Source organism: Oncorhynchus kisutch, linkage group LG6, assembly GCF_002021735.2.
Source record: "Oncorhynchus kisutch isolate 150728-3 linkage group LG6, Okis_V2, whole genome shotgun sequence".
NCBI classification, from domain to species: domain Eukaryota; kingdom Metazoa; phylum Chordata; class Actinopteri; order Salmoniformes; family Salmonidae; genus Oncorhynchus; species Oncorhynchus kisutch.
The window spans coordinates 4,194,508-4,210,388 of NC_034179.2; the positions used below are offsets into that span (position 1 = coordinate 4,194,508).

Sequence of the window (15,881 nt, forward strand, 5' to 3'; positions counted from 1 at the left end):
TCTCCCTCTCTCCCTGCCTCCCCCTGTCTCTCCCTGCCTCTCCCTCTCTCCCTGCCTCCCCCTGTCTCTCCCTGCCTCTCCCTCTCTCCCTGCCTCCGCTGTCTTCCCGGCCTCCCCGTGCCTCTCCTCTCTCCCTGCCTCCCCCGTCTCTCCGGCCTCCCCGTGCCTCTCCCTCTCTCCCTGCCTCCCCTGTCTCTCCGGCCTCCCCGTGCCTCTCCCTCTCTCCCTGCCTCCCCCTGTCTCTCCCGGCCTCCCCGTGCCTCTCCCTCTCTCCCGCCCTCCCCCTGCTCTCCGGCCTCCCCGGCCTCCCCGTGCCTCTCCCTCTCTCCCTGCCTCCCCCTGTCTCTCCCTGCCTCTCCCTGCCTCTCCTCTCTCCTGCCTCCCCTGTCTCTCCCTGCCTCCCCCTGTCTCTCCCTCTCTCCCTGCCTCCCGCTGTCTCTCCCTGCCTCTCCCTCTCTCCCTGCCTCCCCCTGTCTCTCCCTGCCTCTCCCTCTCTCCCTGCCTCCCCCTGCCTCTCCCTCTCTCCCTGCCTCCCCCTGTCTCTCCCTGTCTCTCCCGGCCATCCCCGTGCCTTCCCTCTCTCCCTGCCTCCCCCTGTCTCTCCCGGCCTCCCCGTGCCTCTCCCTCTCTCCCTGCCTCCCCCTGTCTCTCCCGGCCTCCCCGTGCCTCTCCCTCTCTCCCTGCCTCCCCCTCGTCTCTCCCGGCCTCCCCGTGCCTCTCCCTCTCTCCCTGCCTCCCCCTGTCTCTCCCGGCCTCCCCGTGCCTCTCCCTCTCTCCCTGCCTCCCCCTGTCTCTCCCGGCCTCCCCGTGCCTCTTCCTCTCTCCCTGCCTCCCCCTGTCTCTCCCGGCCTCCCTGTGCCTCTCCCTCTCTCCCTGCCCCCCCCTGTCTCTCCCTGCCTCCCCCTGCCTCCCCCTGCTTACCCACATTCTGCTCAAGGACCCCCTTTGACATTCAAATGGAATGTGCTATTTACACAAGAATAGAAAGATTCTATTTACTAATACTCTGATACATAAATTATCCAGTCCAATTTGTCTGGCTTGATTGGTTCTTTTAGGTATATCAAAGAGACGCAGTGGACTCCCAGCATAATGTGTCAGTTTAGCTGAGAATGAGTCTTATTCAGTACAAACCAAGTTTAATTTCCCCCCATAGTTTTGTCTCTTAAAAAGGTGCAAAACTTGCATTGGAATGAATGAAAACACAATGACATTGTAGATGTTAACATTTATAACATTGTGACTATGGGTGTTTGTAGGATTTGAAGACATGGAGGAGTTTAGATCAAAGGGGGCATATCCTCTGTTGGTTAAACATGATAATACGTGAGGAAGATTTAGGTATCTTCACATTTCTAATGCGGGCAACGGAGACAATGGTCACTGAACTCATTAGCAAATATCCCTTTCGGCTGTAAACTTATGAGGGGGATATGTGCTTCAGTCAGGGAAAAAAAACAGAACCAAAACCCATCAAATACACTTGCTGGAAATAAACTGATTTTCCTAATATAATGACTTATATCAACACAGGCTGACACCCAGTAGCTTAAGAATGCAGAGTGCTAACACTAGCATTAGACCCTTTCTGCAGAGGGTGACTAGCTACTTAGCTACAACCAACCCTTATTTTATTTAACTAGGCAAGTCAGTAAATAACAAATTCTTATTTTCAATGACGGTCTACCGTGGGTTGACTGCCTGTTCAGGGGCAGAACGACAGGTACCTTGTCAGCTCAGGGATTTGAACTTGCAACCTTTTGGTGACTAGTCCAACACTCTAACCACTAGGCTACGCTGCCGTCCCCTTATGGTGAGGGAGACTAGCTAGTTAGCTACCACCAACCCTTATGCTAAGGGAGACTAGCTAGTTAGCTATCAACAACCCTTATGCTAAGGGAGACTAGCTAGTTAGCTATCAACAACCCTTATGCTGAAGGAGACTAGCTAGTTTGCTACCACCAACCCTTATGCTAAGGGAGACTAGCTAGTTAGCTATCAACAACCCTTATGCTAAGGGAGACTAGCTAGTTAGCTATCAACAACCCTTATGCTGAGGGAGACTAGCTAGTTAGCTATCAACAACCCTTATGCTGAGGGAGACTAGCTAGTTAGCTACCAACAACCCTGCACAAAACCTGTGGCTAACTCTGCTGCACTTTGACTTTCTGCCTGCTCGGCTCTCTCATTCACTACTTCCTGTTCTGCCCTCTCATTCACTACTTCCTGTTCTGCCCTCTCATTCACTACTTCCTGTTAGTGCCTTCTCATTCACTACTTCCTGTTCTGCCCTCTCATTCACTACTTCCTGTTTGTGCCTTCTCATTCACTACTTCCTGTTCTGCCCTCTCATTCACTACTTCCTGCTCGTGTTCAACCTGATCAACCTGCTCTCTTTTTTTTGACTCTCTTTCGGAAGAAGTTCTGAACATCCATATTGGCTCTGTGCTGCAGGCTCTGACTGAGTGACAGGCAGGAAATTACAGTAACTCTTTGGTCTACCAGACACTGTGGCAGGTAGATTAAAAAAATCCCCCATCACAATGACACCAACAAAACACACAAAAATGATGAGCATGCTTTGTAATGTTTCTTACACAATATATATATATTTTACCTTTCTTTTTAACTAGGCAGGTCAGTTTAGAATAAAATCTTATTTTCAATGACGGCCTACTGGGAAACAGTGGGTTAACTGCCTTGTTCAGGGGCTGAACAACAGATTTTTTATCTTGTCAGCTCAGGGATTTGATCTTGCAACCTTTCAGGTTACTAGTCCAAAGCTCTAACCACTAGGCTACCTGCTGTGTATCAGTAGTAAGACGTAATGTGGTATATTGTTTCATTTCATTTTCTGTGACTTGAGTCTAACCTAAATATCACAGATGAGACAAACATTTTTTACCTGCCTTTAAGGGCGGGGGTTACCGCGGTAACGCGACTCAAGTCCTGTTTGTGCCTGTGAGATTGAGTCTGACTGGTAGAAGCACAGATGGAACAGTGAGACAGATATTTCACTGGATGTGTAAATGTTGAAGCATCCCCTTGATGTTTCCACTCACTACCAAATATGGTAGTGAGAGGAAGCCAACTAGCCGGCAGGGAGAAGATGGAAGGAGATTTTGGCCGGCATTCTGCTACTTTTCTCATTGATAAAACATACAGTTTTCTGTTCCCAAAACTAGAATCTGTTACGAACAAAGTGGACTACGTTTTTGTAGACTTTACCCTTTTTTAAAGTAAAAAAAAAGGTGTTTAGAAGGAGAGCAAAGGCCAATTGAGTTATTGCACTTCACAGAGTAGGTGTTCCCTAACGGAAATATGCAAATATGTGCTACAGCACGCCAATAGGATCTCGCTAGCTTGTGCTTGGCTCTGCCCACCTCCTTGCTTGGCTCTGCCCACTGCGACTCATTCGTTCCCCCCCGTTTGAAACGACGGGCTGTGGTCTATCTTGGTTTAGTTATACACATCTTTGGTGGAAGCGTTGTCTTCTTTTCCCTAGCAGTTGAAACTCAAACATAGAAAAACAACCTAGCTTTGTCACACCCTGACCATAGTTTGCTTTGTATGTTTCTATGTTTTGTTTGGTCAGGGTGTGATCTGAGTGGGCATTCTATGTTGTGTGTCTAGTTTGTCTGTTTCTGTGTTTGGGCCTGATATGGTTCTCAATCAGAGGCAGGTGTTAGTCATTGTCTCTGATTGGGAACCATATTTAGGTAGCCTGTTTGGGTTTTGTGGGTGATTGTCTCCTGTGTCAGTGTTTGTACCACACGGGACTGGTTTTGTGGGCGATTGTCTCCTATGTCAAAACCACACAGGACTGGTTTTGGGTTTTGTGGGTGACTGTCTCCTGTGTCAGTGTTTGTACCACACAGGACTGGTTTTGGGTTTTGTGGGTGATTGTCTCCAGTGTCAGTGTTTGTACCACACAGGACTGGTTTTGGGTTTTCTGGGTGACTGTCTCCTGTGTCAGTGTTTGTACCACACAGGACTGGTTTTGGGTTTTGTGGGTGATTGTCTCCAGTGTCAGTGTTTGTACCACACAGGACTGGTTTTGGGTTTTGTGGGTGATTGTCTCCTGTGTCAGTGTTTGTACCACACGGGACTGGTTTTGTGGGCGATTGTCTCCTGTGTCAGTGTTTGTACCACACAGGACTGGTTTTGGGTTTTGTGGGTGATTGTCTCCTGTGTCAGTGTTTGTACCACACAGGACTGGTTTTGGGTTTTGTGGGTGATTGTCTCCTGTGTCAGTGTTTGTGCCACACGGGACTGGTTTTGGGTTTTGTGGGTGATTGTCTCCTGTGTCAGTGTTTGTACCACACAGGACTGGTTTTGGGTTTTGTGGGTGATTGTCTCCTGTGTCAGTGTTTGTGCCATACAGGACTGGTTTTGGGTTTTGTGGGTGATTGTCTCCTGTGTCAGTGTTTGTGCCATACGGGACTGGTTTTGGGTTTTGTGGGTGATTGTCTCCTGTGTCAGTGTTTGTGCCACACGGGACTGGTTTTGGGTTTTGTGGGTGATTGTCTCCTGTGTCAGTGTTTGTGCCACACGGGACTGGTTTTGGGTTTTGTGGGTGATTGTCTCCTGTGTCAGTGTTTGTGCCACACGGGACTGGTTTTGGGTTTTGTGGGTGATTGTCTCCTGTGTCAGTGTTTGTACCACACAGGACTGGTTTTGGGTTTTGTGGGTGATTGTCTCCTGTGTCAGTGTTTGTACCACACAGGACTGGTTTTGGGTTTTGTGGGTGATTGTCTCCTGTGTCAGTGTTTGTGCCACACGGGACTGGTTTTGGGTTTTGTGGGTGATTGTCTCCTGTGTCAGTGTTTGTACCACACAGGACTGGTTTTGGGTTTTGTGGGTGATTGTCTCCTGTGTCAGTGTTTGTACCACACAGGACTGGTTTTGGGTTTTGTGGGTGATTGTCTCCTGTGTCAGTGTTTGTACCACACAGGACTGGTTTTGGGTTTTGTGGGTGATTGTCTCCTGTGTCAGTGTTTGTGCCACACGGGACTGGTTTTGGGTTTTGTGGTTGATTGTCTCCTGTGTCAGTGTTTGTGCCATACAGGACTGGTTTTGGGTTTTGTGGGTGATTGTCTCCTGTGTCAGTGTTTGTACCACACAGGACTGGTTTTGGGTTTTGTGGGTGATTGTCTCCTGTGTCAGTGTTTGTACCACACGGGACTGGTTTTGTGGGCGATTGTCTCCTGTGTCAGTGTTTGTACCACACAGGACTGGTTTTGGGTTTTGTGGGTGATTGTCTCCTGTGTCAGTGTTTGTGCCACACAGGACTGGTTTTGGGTTTTGTGGGTGATTGTCTCCTGTGTCAGTGTTTGTGCCACACGGGACTGGTTTTGGGTTTTGTGGGTGATTGTCTCCTGTGTCAGTGTTTGTGCCACACGGGACTGGTTTTGGGTTTTGTGGGTGATTGTCTCCTGTGTCAGTGTTTGTGCCACACGGGACTGGTTTTGGGTTTTGTGGGTGATTGTCTCCTGTGTCAGTGTTTGTACCACACGGGACTGGTTTTCGGGTTTTGTGGGTGATTGTCTCCTGTGTCAGTGTTTGTACCACACGGGACTGGTTTTGGGTTTTGTGGGTGATTGTCCTCCTGTGTCAGTGTTTGTACCACACAGGACTGGTTTTGGGTTTGTGGGTGATTGTCTCCTGTGTCAGTGTTTGTACCACACGGGACTGGTTTGGGTTTTGTGGGTGATTGTCTCCTGTGTCAGTGTTTGTACCACACGGGACTGGTTTTGGGTTTTGTGGGTGATTGTCTCCTGTGTCAGTGTTTGTGCCACACGGGACTGGTTTTGGGTTTTGTGGGTGATTGTCTCCTGTGTCAGTGTTTGTACCACACGGACTGGTTTTGGGTTTTGTGGGTGATTGTCTCCTGTGTCAGTGTTTGTGCCACAACGGGACTGGTTTTGGGTTTTGTGGGTGATTGTCTCCTGTGTCAGTGTTTGTGCCACACGGGACTGGTTTTGGGTTTTGTGGGTGATTGTCTCCTGTGTCAGTGTTTGTGCCACACGGGACTGGTTTCGGGTTTTGTGGGTGATTGTCTCTGTGTCAGTGTTTGTGCCACACGGGACTGGTTTTGGGTTTTGTGGGTGATTGTCTCCTGTGTCAGTGTTTGTGCCACACGGGACTGGTTTTGGGTTTTGTGGGTGATTGTCTCCTGTGTCAGTGTTTGTGCCACACGGGACTGGTTTCGGGTTTTCACATTTACTGTTTTGTAGTTTGTTCATGTATATTTTTTCTTATTAAAAAACCATGAAGTTCAACCACCCTGCGTATTGGTCCGCCTCTCCTTCGACAGAAGAACCCCGTTACAAGCTTGTGAATAAAATAATGGAAATAGCCAAGAAACACAAGAAAAGAAGTCTAACTTCAGTAGACTTTAGTTTCAAGTAAATTAGACCAACTTTTATGTCTGTGCGCTGCGCTTCTAAAACTCGTTCACTCAGCTCTTGACTTGCGCCCAGCCCCCAGCCAGGAAGTGTTACAACGCGGGGCAGGAATATGCTGTATAGGATTTGTAATTCTTTGACTTTGTGTGATTAATACATTTTAAAAATGTCAGTACATTCATATCATGTCAGACTTAAATTAAAAAATAGACATTGCATTGGGAAAATATTCAGACCCCTTGACCTTTTCCACATTTTGTTACATTACAGCCGTATTCTAAAATTGATCACATTTTTTTTCTTTTCTCGTCAATCTACACACAATACCCCATAATGACATCACAATACCCCATAATGACATCACAATACCCCATAATGAAATCACAATACCCCATAATGACATCACAATACCCCATAATGACATCACAATACCACATAACGACATCACAATACCCCATACTGACATCACAATACCCCATAATGACATCACAATACCCCATAATGACATCACAATACCCCATAACGACATCACAATACCCCATAATGACATCACAATACCCCATAATTGGCAGCGATTACAGCCTCAAGTCTTCTTGGGTATGACGCTACAAGTTTGGCACACCAGTATTTGGGGAGTTTCTCCCATTCTTCTCTGCAGATCATCTCAAGCTCTGTCAGATTGGATGGGGGAGCGTCGCTGCACAGCTATTTTCAGGTCTCTGGGTTCAAAATGTCAGTCTTCTGTTACTGTATATAAAGTGTAATATTGGGATGTAAACTCAAAATGTAATACATGTCAACTCTATATATCTGACATGGTACAGGTGTCTTCTTCATTTTAAACCCATAACCATGTGTGTGAGGTGGATACTTTTGTTTCAAAGTAGATTTGTTTAAGACTACCAGGAACCGCTCTGTGTGACCCTGATTTAGCAGTAAAATGTTAAAAGCTAAATGTTCCCACAGTTTGCGGAGATTCACGTGCCGGTGCAAACATAAAGGACCTTTCAAAGGCGTCCAAATCGCGATCGGATTGAATCCCGGACTAAATTTCTATTGCTACTAATATACATGAATTTCACTGTAGCTTTGTCCTGTACAAGCGTACGTGTCTGACGTATGTGTCTTTGTTGTTCCCTCCCAAACCAACCAGGCTTTTATAGAAATGGCTTCAGAGGAGGCAGCGATCACCATGGTGAACTACTACACCACAGCAACACCTCACGTACGCAACCAGCCAGTCTACATCCAGTACTCCAACCACCGCGAGCTAAAGACAGACAACCTGCCCAATCAGGGGGTGAGTACAGTCCAACCTGACCAATCAGGGGCTGAGTACAGTCCAACCTGACCAATCAGGGGCTGAGTACAGTCCAACCTGCCCAATCAGGGGCTGAGTACAGTCCAACCTGCCCAATCAGGGGCTGAGTACAGTCCAACCTGACCAATCATAGACTGAATCCACTGCATGTACATTACAACCTGACCAATCAGGGAGTGAGTATCATAAAGCCTGACCAATCAGGGCCTCATGTATACTGATCAAAAATATAATTTGCAGATCATATAAGAAAATCGGTCAATTTAAACAAATAATGGGTGTGGATCAGAAAACCAGTCAGCATCTGGTGTGACCACCATTTGCCTCATGCAGCGCGACACATCTCCTCACATACTGTAGATTTGATCAGGCTGTTGATTGTGGCAACACAAGACATGCAACCAGTGGTCTTTGTGATAGGACCTTTCCAACAACAGGCTGGTCCATCCAGTCCATCCTGGTCAGTTGTTGTGTTTGTGATAGGACCTTTCCAACAACAGGCTGGTCCATCCAGTCCATCCTGGTCAGTTGTTGTGTTTGTGATAGGACCTTTCCAACAACAGGCTGGTCCATCCAGTCCATCCTGGTCAGTTGTTGTGTTTGTGATAGGACCTTTCCAACAACAGGCTGGTCCATCCAGTCCATCCTGGTCAGTTGTTGTGTTTGTGATAGGACCTTTCCAACAACAGGCTGGTCCAGTCCATCCTGGTCAGTTGTTGTGTTTGGGATAGGACCTTTCCAACAACAGGCTGGTCCAGTCCATCCTGGTCAGTTGTTGTGTTTGAGATAGGACCTTTCCAACAACAGGCTGGTCCATCCAGTCCATCCTGGTCAGTTGTTGTGTTTGTGTTAGGACCTTTCCAACAACAGGCTGGTCCATCCAGTCCATCCTGGTCAGTTGTTGTGTTTGTGATAGGACCTTTCCAACAACAGGCTGGTCCAGTCCATCCTGGTCAGTTGTTGTGTTTGTGATAGGACCTTCCAACAACAGGCTGGTCCATCCAGTCCATCCTGGTCAGTTGTTGTGTTTGTGATAGGACCTTTCCAACAACAGGCTGGTCCAGTCCACCCTGGTCAGTTGTTTCTAGCCACTGTAGAGTATCACGTTACAACACACACAATGGATGACCAATATATATATATATATATATCAATATATTATTGATTGTTTGTTGTCATGGTAAACCCAATGTGTGTTATATATTATTGATTGTTTATTGTCATGGTAAACCCAATGTGTGTTATATATTATTGATTGTTTATTGTCATGGTAAACCCAATGTGTGTTATATATTATTGTGTATATACTATGTGGTGAGCAACATTATGAGAATAAGTTAAAAAGTTATATCATTTAGGATTATTGTTTTTTGGGGTATTAAACCCAACATCCCCCTCTCCTCCCTCTCTCCCCCTCTCCTCTCTCTCACCCCTCTCCCCCTCTCCTCTCCTCCCTCTTTACTCCCTCTCCTCTCCTCTCTCTCCCCCTCTCCTCTCTCTCTCCCCCTCCTCCTCCCTCTTTACTCCCTCTCCTCTCCTCTCTCTCCCCCTCTCCTCTCTCTCCTCCCCCTCTCCTCTCCTCTCTCTCTTCCCCCTCTCCTCTCCTCTCCCCCCTCTCCTCTCCTCTCCTCTCTCTCTTCCCCCTCTCCTCTCCTCCCTCTCTCCTCCCTCTCCTCCCCCTCTCCTCTCCTCTCTCTCTTCCCCCTCTCCTCTCCTCTCTCTCTTCCCCCTCTCCTCTCCTCCCTCTCTTCCCCCTCTCCTCTCCTCTCTCTCTTCCCCCTCTCCTCTCCTCCCTCTCTTCCCCCTCTCCTCCCTCTCTCCTCCCTCTCTCCCCCCTCTCCTCTCCTCCCTCTCTCCCCCTCTCCTCTCCTCTCTCTCTCCTCCCCTCTCCCTCTCTCCCTCTCTTCCCCCTCTCCTCTCTCTCCTCCCCTCTCCTCCCTCTCCTCCCCTCTCCTCCCTCTCCTCCCCCTCTCCTCCCTCTCTTCCCCCTCTCCTCTCTCTCTCTTCCCCTCTCCTCTCCTCTCTATCCCCCCTCTCCTCTCCTCCCTCTCTTCCCCCTCTCCTCCCTCTCTCCTCCCTCTCGTTCCCCCTCTCCTCTCCTCCCTCTCTTCCCCCTCTCCTCTCCTCTCTCTCTCCCCCCTCTCCTCTCCTCCATCTCCTCCCCCTCTCCTCCCTCTCTTCCCCCTCTCCTCTCTTCCCCTCTCCTCTTCCCTCTCTCCTCCTCTCTCCCTCTCTCCCCCCTCTCCTCTCCTCCCTCTCTCCCCCCTCCCCCTCTCCTCCCTCTCGCCCCCCCTCTCCCTCCTCCCTCTCTTCCCCCTCTCCTCTCCTCCCTCTCTTCCCCCTCTCCTCTCCTCTCTCTCTTCCTCCTCTCCTCTCCTCCCTCTCTTCCCCCTCTCCTCTCCTCTCTCTCTCTTCCCCCTCTCCTCTCCTCTCTCTCTTCCCCCTCTCCACTCCTCTCTCTCTCCCCCCCTCTCCTCTCTCTCTTCCCCCTCTCCTCTCCTCTCTCTCTCCCCCCTCCCCTCTCCTCCCTCTCTCCCCCTCTCCTCTCCTCCCTCTCTTCCCCCTCTCCTCTCCTCCCTCTCTTCCCCCTCTCCTCTCCTCTCTCTCTTCCTCCTCTCCTCTCCTCCCTCTCTTCCCCCCTCTCCTCTCCTCTCTCTCTTCCCCTCTCCACTCCTCTCTCTCTTCCCCCTCTCCTCTCCTCTCTCTCTTCCCCCTCTCCTCTCTCTCTTCCCCCTCTCCTCTCCTCTCTCTCTCCCCCCTCTCCCCTCCTCCCTCTCTTCCCCCTCTCCTCTCCTCTCTCTCTTCCCCTCTCCTCTCCTCTCTCTCTCCCCCTCTCCTCCCTCTCCTCCCCTCTCCTCCTCTCTTCCTCCTCTCCTCCCTCTCTCCCCCCTCTCCTCTCCTCCCTCTCTTCCCCCTCTCCTCTCCTCCCTCCTCCTTCCCTCTCTTCCCCCCATCTCCTCCCCTTCTCCTCTCCCCTCTTTCCCCTCTCCTCCCCTCTCTTCCCCCTCCTCCCTCTCTTCCCCTCTCCTCTCTCTCCCCTCCTCCTCCCTCTCTTCCCCCTCTCCTCCCTCTCTCCCCCTCTCCTCTCCTCTCCCTCTCTCCCCCTCTTCTCCCTCTCTCCCCTCTCTTCCCCTCTCCTCCCTCTCTTCCCCCCTCTCCTCCCTCCTTCCCCCTTCCTCTCCTCTCCTCCCTCTCTTCCCCCTCTCCTCTCTCCCTCTCTTCCCCCCTCTCCCTCTCCTCCCTCTCTTCCCCTCTCCTCCCTCCTCTCTCCCCCCTCATCTTTCCACCCCCTCCTCCTCTCTTCCCCCTTCTCTCCTCTCTTCCCCCTCTCCTCTCCTCACTCTCTTTCCCCCTCTCTTTCCTCTCTCTACTCCCTTCCTCCCCTCTCCTTCCTCTCTTCCCCTCTCCTCTCCTCTCCTCCCTCTCTTCCCCTCTCCTCTCCTCCCTCTCTTCCCCTCTCCTCTCTCTTCCCCCTCTCCTCTCCTCCCTCTCTCCCCCCTCTCCTCTCCTCCCTCTCTTCCCCCTCTCCTCCCTCTCTCCCCCCTCTCCTCTCCTCCCTCTCTTCCCCCTCTCCTCTCCTCCCTCTCTCCTCCCTCTCTCCCCTCTCCTCCCCCTCTCCTCCCCTCTCCTCCCTCTCTTCCCCCTCTCCTCTCTCTCTTCCCCCTCTCCTCCCTCTCTTCCCCCTCTCCTCCCTCTCTCCCCCCTCTCCTCTCCTCCCTCTCTCCCCCCTCTCCTCTCCTCCCTCTCTTCCCCCTCTCCTCCCTCTCTCCCCCCTCTCCTCTCCTCCCTCTCTCCCCCCTCTCCTCTCCTCCCTCTCTCCCCCCTCTCCTCTCCTCTCTCTCTTCCCCCTCTCCTCCCTCTCTTCCCCCTCTCATCTCCTCCCTCTCTTCCCCCTCTCCCCTCCTCCCTCTCTTCCCCCTCTCTCCCCCTCTCCTCTCCTCTCTCTCCTCCCCCTCTCCTCTCCTCTCCTCTCTCTCCTCCCCCTCTCCTCCCTCTCCTCCCTCTCCTCCCTCTCTTCCCCCTCTCCTCCTCCCCCCTAACAGAGAGTTCAGGCAGCATTGCAGGCAGTTAATGCAGTGGCGTTGGGTGGTTCAGCATCTGGCGGTGACGGAACCCTGATGCCAGGACAGAGCCCCGTGCTGCGCATCATCGTAGAAAACCTCTTCTACCCTGTATCTCTGGAGGTGCTACACCAGGTAACCCTGACCTCTACCCTCTGATGTCTAACCTCTATCACTGGAGGTGCTACACCAGGTAACCCTGACCTCTGACCTCTAACCCCTATCACTGGAGATCCTACACCAGGTAACCCTGACCTCTAACCTCTCACCTCTTCTACCCTGTATCACTGGAGGTGCTCCACCAGGTAACCCTGACCTCTACCCTCTGACCTCTCACCTCTTCTACTCTGTATCACTGGAGGTGCTACACCAGGTAACCCTGACCTCTACCCTCTGATGTCTTATCTCTATCACTGGAGGTGCTACACCAGGTAACCCTGACCTCTAACCTCTAACCCCTATCACTGGAGACCCTACACCAGGTAACCCTGACCTCTAACCTCTCTAACCTCTAACCCCTATCACTGGAGACCCTACACCAGGTAACCCTGAACTCTGACTTCTAACCCCTATCACTGGAGGTCCTACACCAGGTAACCCTGACCTCTGACCTCTAACCCCTATCACTGGAGGTCCTACACCAGGTAACCCTGACCTCTGACCTCTAACCTCTATCACTGGAGACCCTACACCAGGTAACCCTGACCTCTAACCTCTTCTACCCTGGACCACTGGAGGTCCTACACCAGGTAACCCTGACCTCTAACCCCTATCACTGGAGGTCCTACACCAGGCAACCCTGACCTCTAACCTCTAACCTCTAACCCCTATCACTGGAGACCCTACACCAGGTAACTCTGATCTCTAACCTCTTCTACCCTGGACCACTGGAGACCCTACACCAGGTAACCCTGACCTCTAACCTCTATAACTGGAGGTCCTACACCAGGTAAACCTGACCTCTAACCTCTTCTACCCTGGACCACTGATTAGATGACTGGTTGAGTTATTGACTGATTCATTGATTGATGGATGCTCAAAGTACCTCACATAGTAAAAGAGTTCTGGAATAATGCTCTCCTCTATGGTGCCAAGTAGCATAAGAGACATGTTCATATGAACTAGTTTTTTTTCCATTTTGTCTCCATAGATCTTCTCTAAGTTCGGGACGGTCCTGAAGATCATCACTTTCACCAAGAACAACCAGTTCCAGGCGCTGCTACAATATGCTGACCCGATGAATGCCCACCACGCCAAAGTGGTAGGTACTGACTCTATAAATGCCCACCACGCCAAAGTGGTAGGTACTGACTCTATAAATGCCCACCACGCCAAAGTGGTAGGTACTGACTCTATAAATGCCCACCACACCAAAGTGGTACGTACTGACTCTATAAATGCCCACCACACCAAAGTGGTACGTACTAACTCTATAAATGCCCACCACACCAAAGTGGTACGTACTGACTCTATAAATGCCACACCAGTGGTACGTACTGACTCTATAAATGCCCACCACACCAGTGGTACGTACTGACTCTATAAATGCCCACCACACCAGTGGTACGTACTGACCCTATAAATGCCCACCACACCAGTGGTACGTACTGACTCTATAAATGCCCACCACACCAAAGTGGTACGTACTGACTCTATAAATGCCCACCACACCAAAGTGGTACGTACTGACTCTATAAATGCCCACCACACCAGTGGTATGTACTGACCCTATAAATGCCCACCACACCAAAGTGGTACGTACTAACTCTATAAATGCCCACCACACCAAAGTGGTACGTACTGACTCTATAAATGCCACACCAGTGGTACGTACTGACTCTATAAATGCCCACCACACCAGTGGTACGTACTGACTCTATAAATGCCCACCACACCAGTGGTACGTACTGACCCTATAAATGCCCACCACACCAGTGGTACGTACTGACTCTATAAATGCCCACCACACCAAAGTGGTACGTACTGACTCTATAAATGCCCACCACACCAAAGTGGTACGTACTGACTCTATAAATGCCCACCACACTAGTGGTATGTACTGACCCTATAAATGCCCACCACACCAAAGTGGTACGTACTGACCCTATAAATGCCCACCACACCAGTGGTACGTACTGACTCTATAAATGCCCACCACACCAGTGGTACGTACTGACTCTATAAATGCCCACCACACCAGTGGTACGTACTGACCCTATAAATGCCCACCACACCAGTGGTACGTACTGACCCTATAAATGCCCACCACACCAGTGGTACGTACTGACCCTATAAATGCCCACCACACCAGTGGTACGTACTGACCCTATAAATGCCCACCACACCAGTGGTACGTACTGACCCTATAAATGCCCACCACACCAGTGGTACGTACTGACCCTATAAATGCCCACCACACCAGTGGTACGTACTGACCCTATAAATGCCCACCACACCAGTGGTACGTACTGACCCTATAAATGCCCACCACACCAGTGGTACGTACTGACCCTATAAATGCCCACCACACCAGTGGTACGTACTGACCCTATAAATGCCCACCACACCAAAGTGGTACGTACTGACCCTATAAATGCCCACCACACCAAAGTGGTACGTACTGACCCTATAAATGCCCACCACACCAAAGTGGTACGTACTGACCCTATAAATGCCCACCACACCAGTGGTACGTACTGACCCTATAAATGCCCACCACACCAGTGGTACGTACTGACTCTATAAATGCCCACCACACCAAAGTGGTACGTACTGACTCTATAAATGCCCACCGCACCAGTGGTACGTACTGACTCTATAAATGCCCACCACACCAAAGTGGTACGTACTGACTCTATAAATGCCCACCACACCAGTGGTACGTACTGACTCTATAAATGCCCACCACACCAAAGTGGTACGTACTGACTCTATAAATGCCCACCACACCAAAGTGGTACGTACTGACTCTATAAATGCCCACCACACCAGTGGTACGTACTGACTCTATAAATGCCCACCACACCAGTGGTACGTACTGACCCTATAAATGCCCACCACACCAGTGGTACGTACTGACCCTATAAATGCCCACCACACCAGTGGTACGTACTCACTCTATAAATGCCCCCCACACCAGTGGTACGTACTGACCCTATAAATGCCCACCACACCAGTGGTATGTACTGACTCTATAAATGCCCACCACACCAGTGGTACGTACTGACCCTATAAATGCCCACCACACCAGTGGTACGTACTGACCCTATAAATGCCCACCACACCAAAGTGGTACGTACTGACTCTATAAATGCCCACCACACCACGTCGTCAAAACACTCCACTTCATATTGACATGAAAAAAAAGCATAGCTCTGTTTGTACTACCGGGAACGTATGGTGTTGAAATGGCTGTTTCTCTGGAGGCTACATGGATAACAATAGGATTGATCCTCTAAACCAGAGGAGGAGCAGCACTTCTAGCATTATCTACTGTCTGTCTATTTCTGTCCTGATGTGTTTGAATAGAAGCATTATCTACTGTCTGTCTATTTCTGTCCTGATGTGTTCAGGTAGAAGCATTATCTACTGTCTGTCTATTTCTGTCCTGATGTGTTCAGGTAGAAGCATTATCTACTGTCTGTCTATTTCTGTCCTGATGTGTTTGAATAGAAGCATTATCTACTGTCTGTCTATTTCTGTCCTGATGTGTTCAGGTAGAAGCATTATCTACTGTCTGTCTATTTCTGTCCTGATGTGTTCAGGTAGAAGCATTATCTACTGTCTGTCTATTTCTGTCCTGATGTGTTCAGGTAGAAGCATTATCTACTGTCTGTCTATTTCTGTCCTGATGTGTTCAGGTAGAAGCATTATCTACTGTCTGTCTATTTCTGTCCTGGTGTGTTCAGGTAGAAGCATGATCTACTGTCTGTCTATTTCTGTCCTGGTGTGTTCAGGTAGAAGCATGATCTACTGTCTGTCTATTTCTGTCCTGATGTGTTCAGGTAGAAGCATGATCTACTGTCTGTCTATTTCTGTCCTGATGTATTCAGGTAGAAGCATGATCTACTGTCTGTCTATTTCTGTCCTGAT

At 50.0% G+C, this 15,881-nt stretch overlaps 1 protein-coding gene across 3 annotated transcripts in view; it reads left to right on the forward strand.

The window, feature by feature from the left end:
* Positions 1-1,848: 1,848 nt before the first annotated feature.
* LOC109885233 (polypyrimidine tract-binding protein 3) overlaps positions 1,849-15,881 on the forward strand; it is a 62,204-nt gene continuing 48,171 nt past the window's right edge. For 2 of the 3 annotated variants that reach the window (XM_031826018.1, XM_031826019.1), the window contains exons 1-4: positions 1,849-2,517; positions 7,561-7,707; positions 11,772-11,924; positions 12,940-13,050. In XM_031826018.1, coding sequence (XP_031681878.1) covers positions 7,573-7,707; positions 11,772-11,924; positions 12,940-13,050 — 399 coding nt within the window. In that variant the 5' untranslated portion in view covers positions 1,849-2,517; positions 7,561-7,572. The remainder of the gene's footprint in view (positions 2,518-7,560; positions 7,708-11,771; positions 11,925-12,939; positions 13,051-15,881) is intronic. The other variant, XR_004210165.1, reaches the window with a different exon arrangement.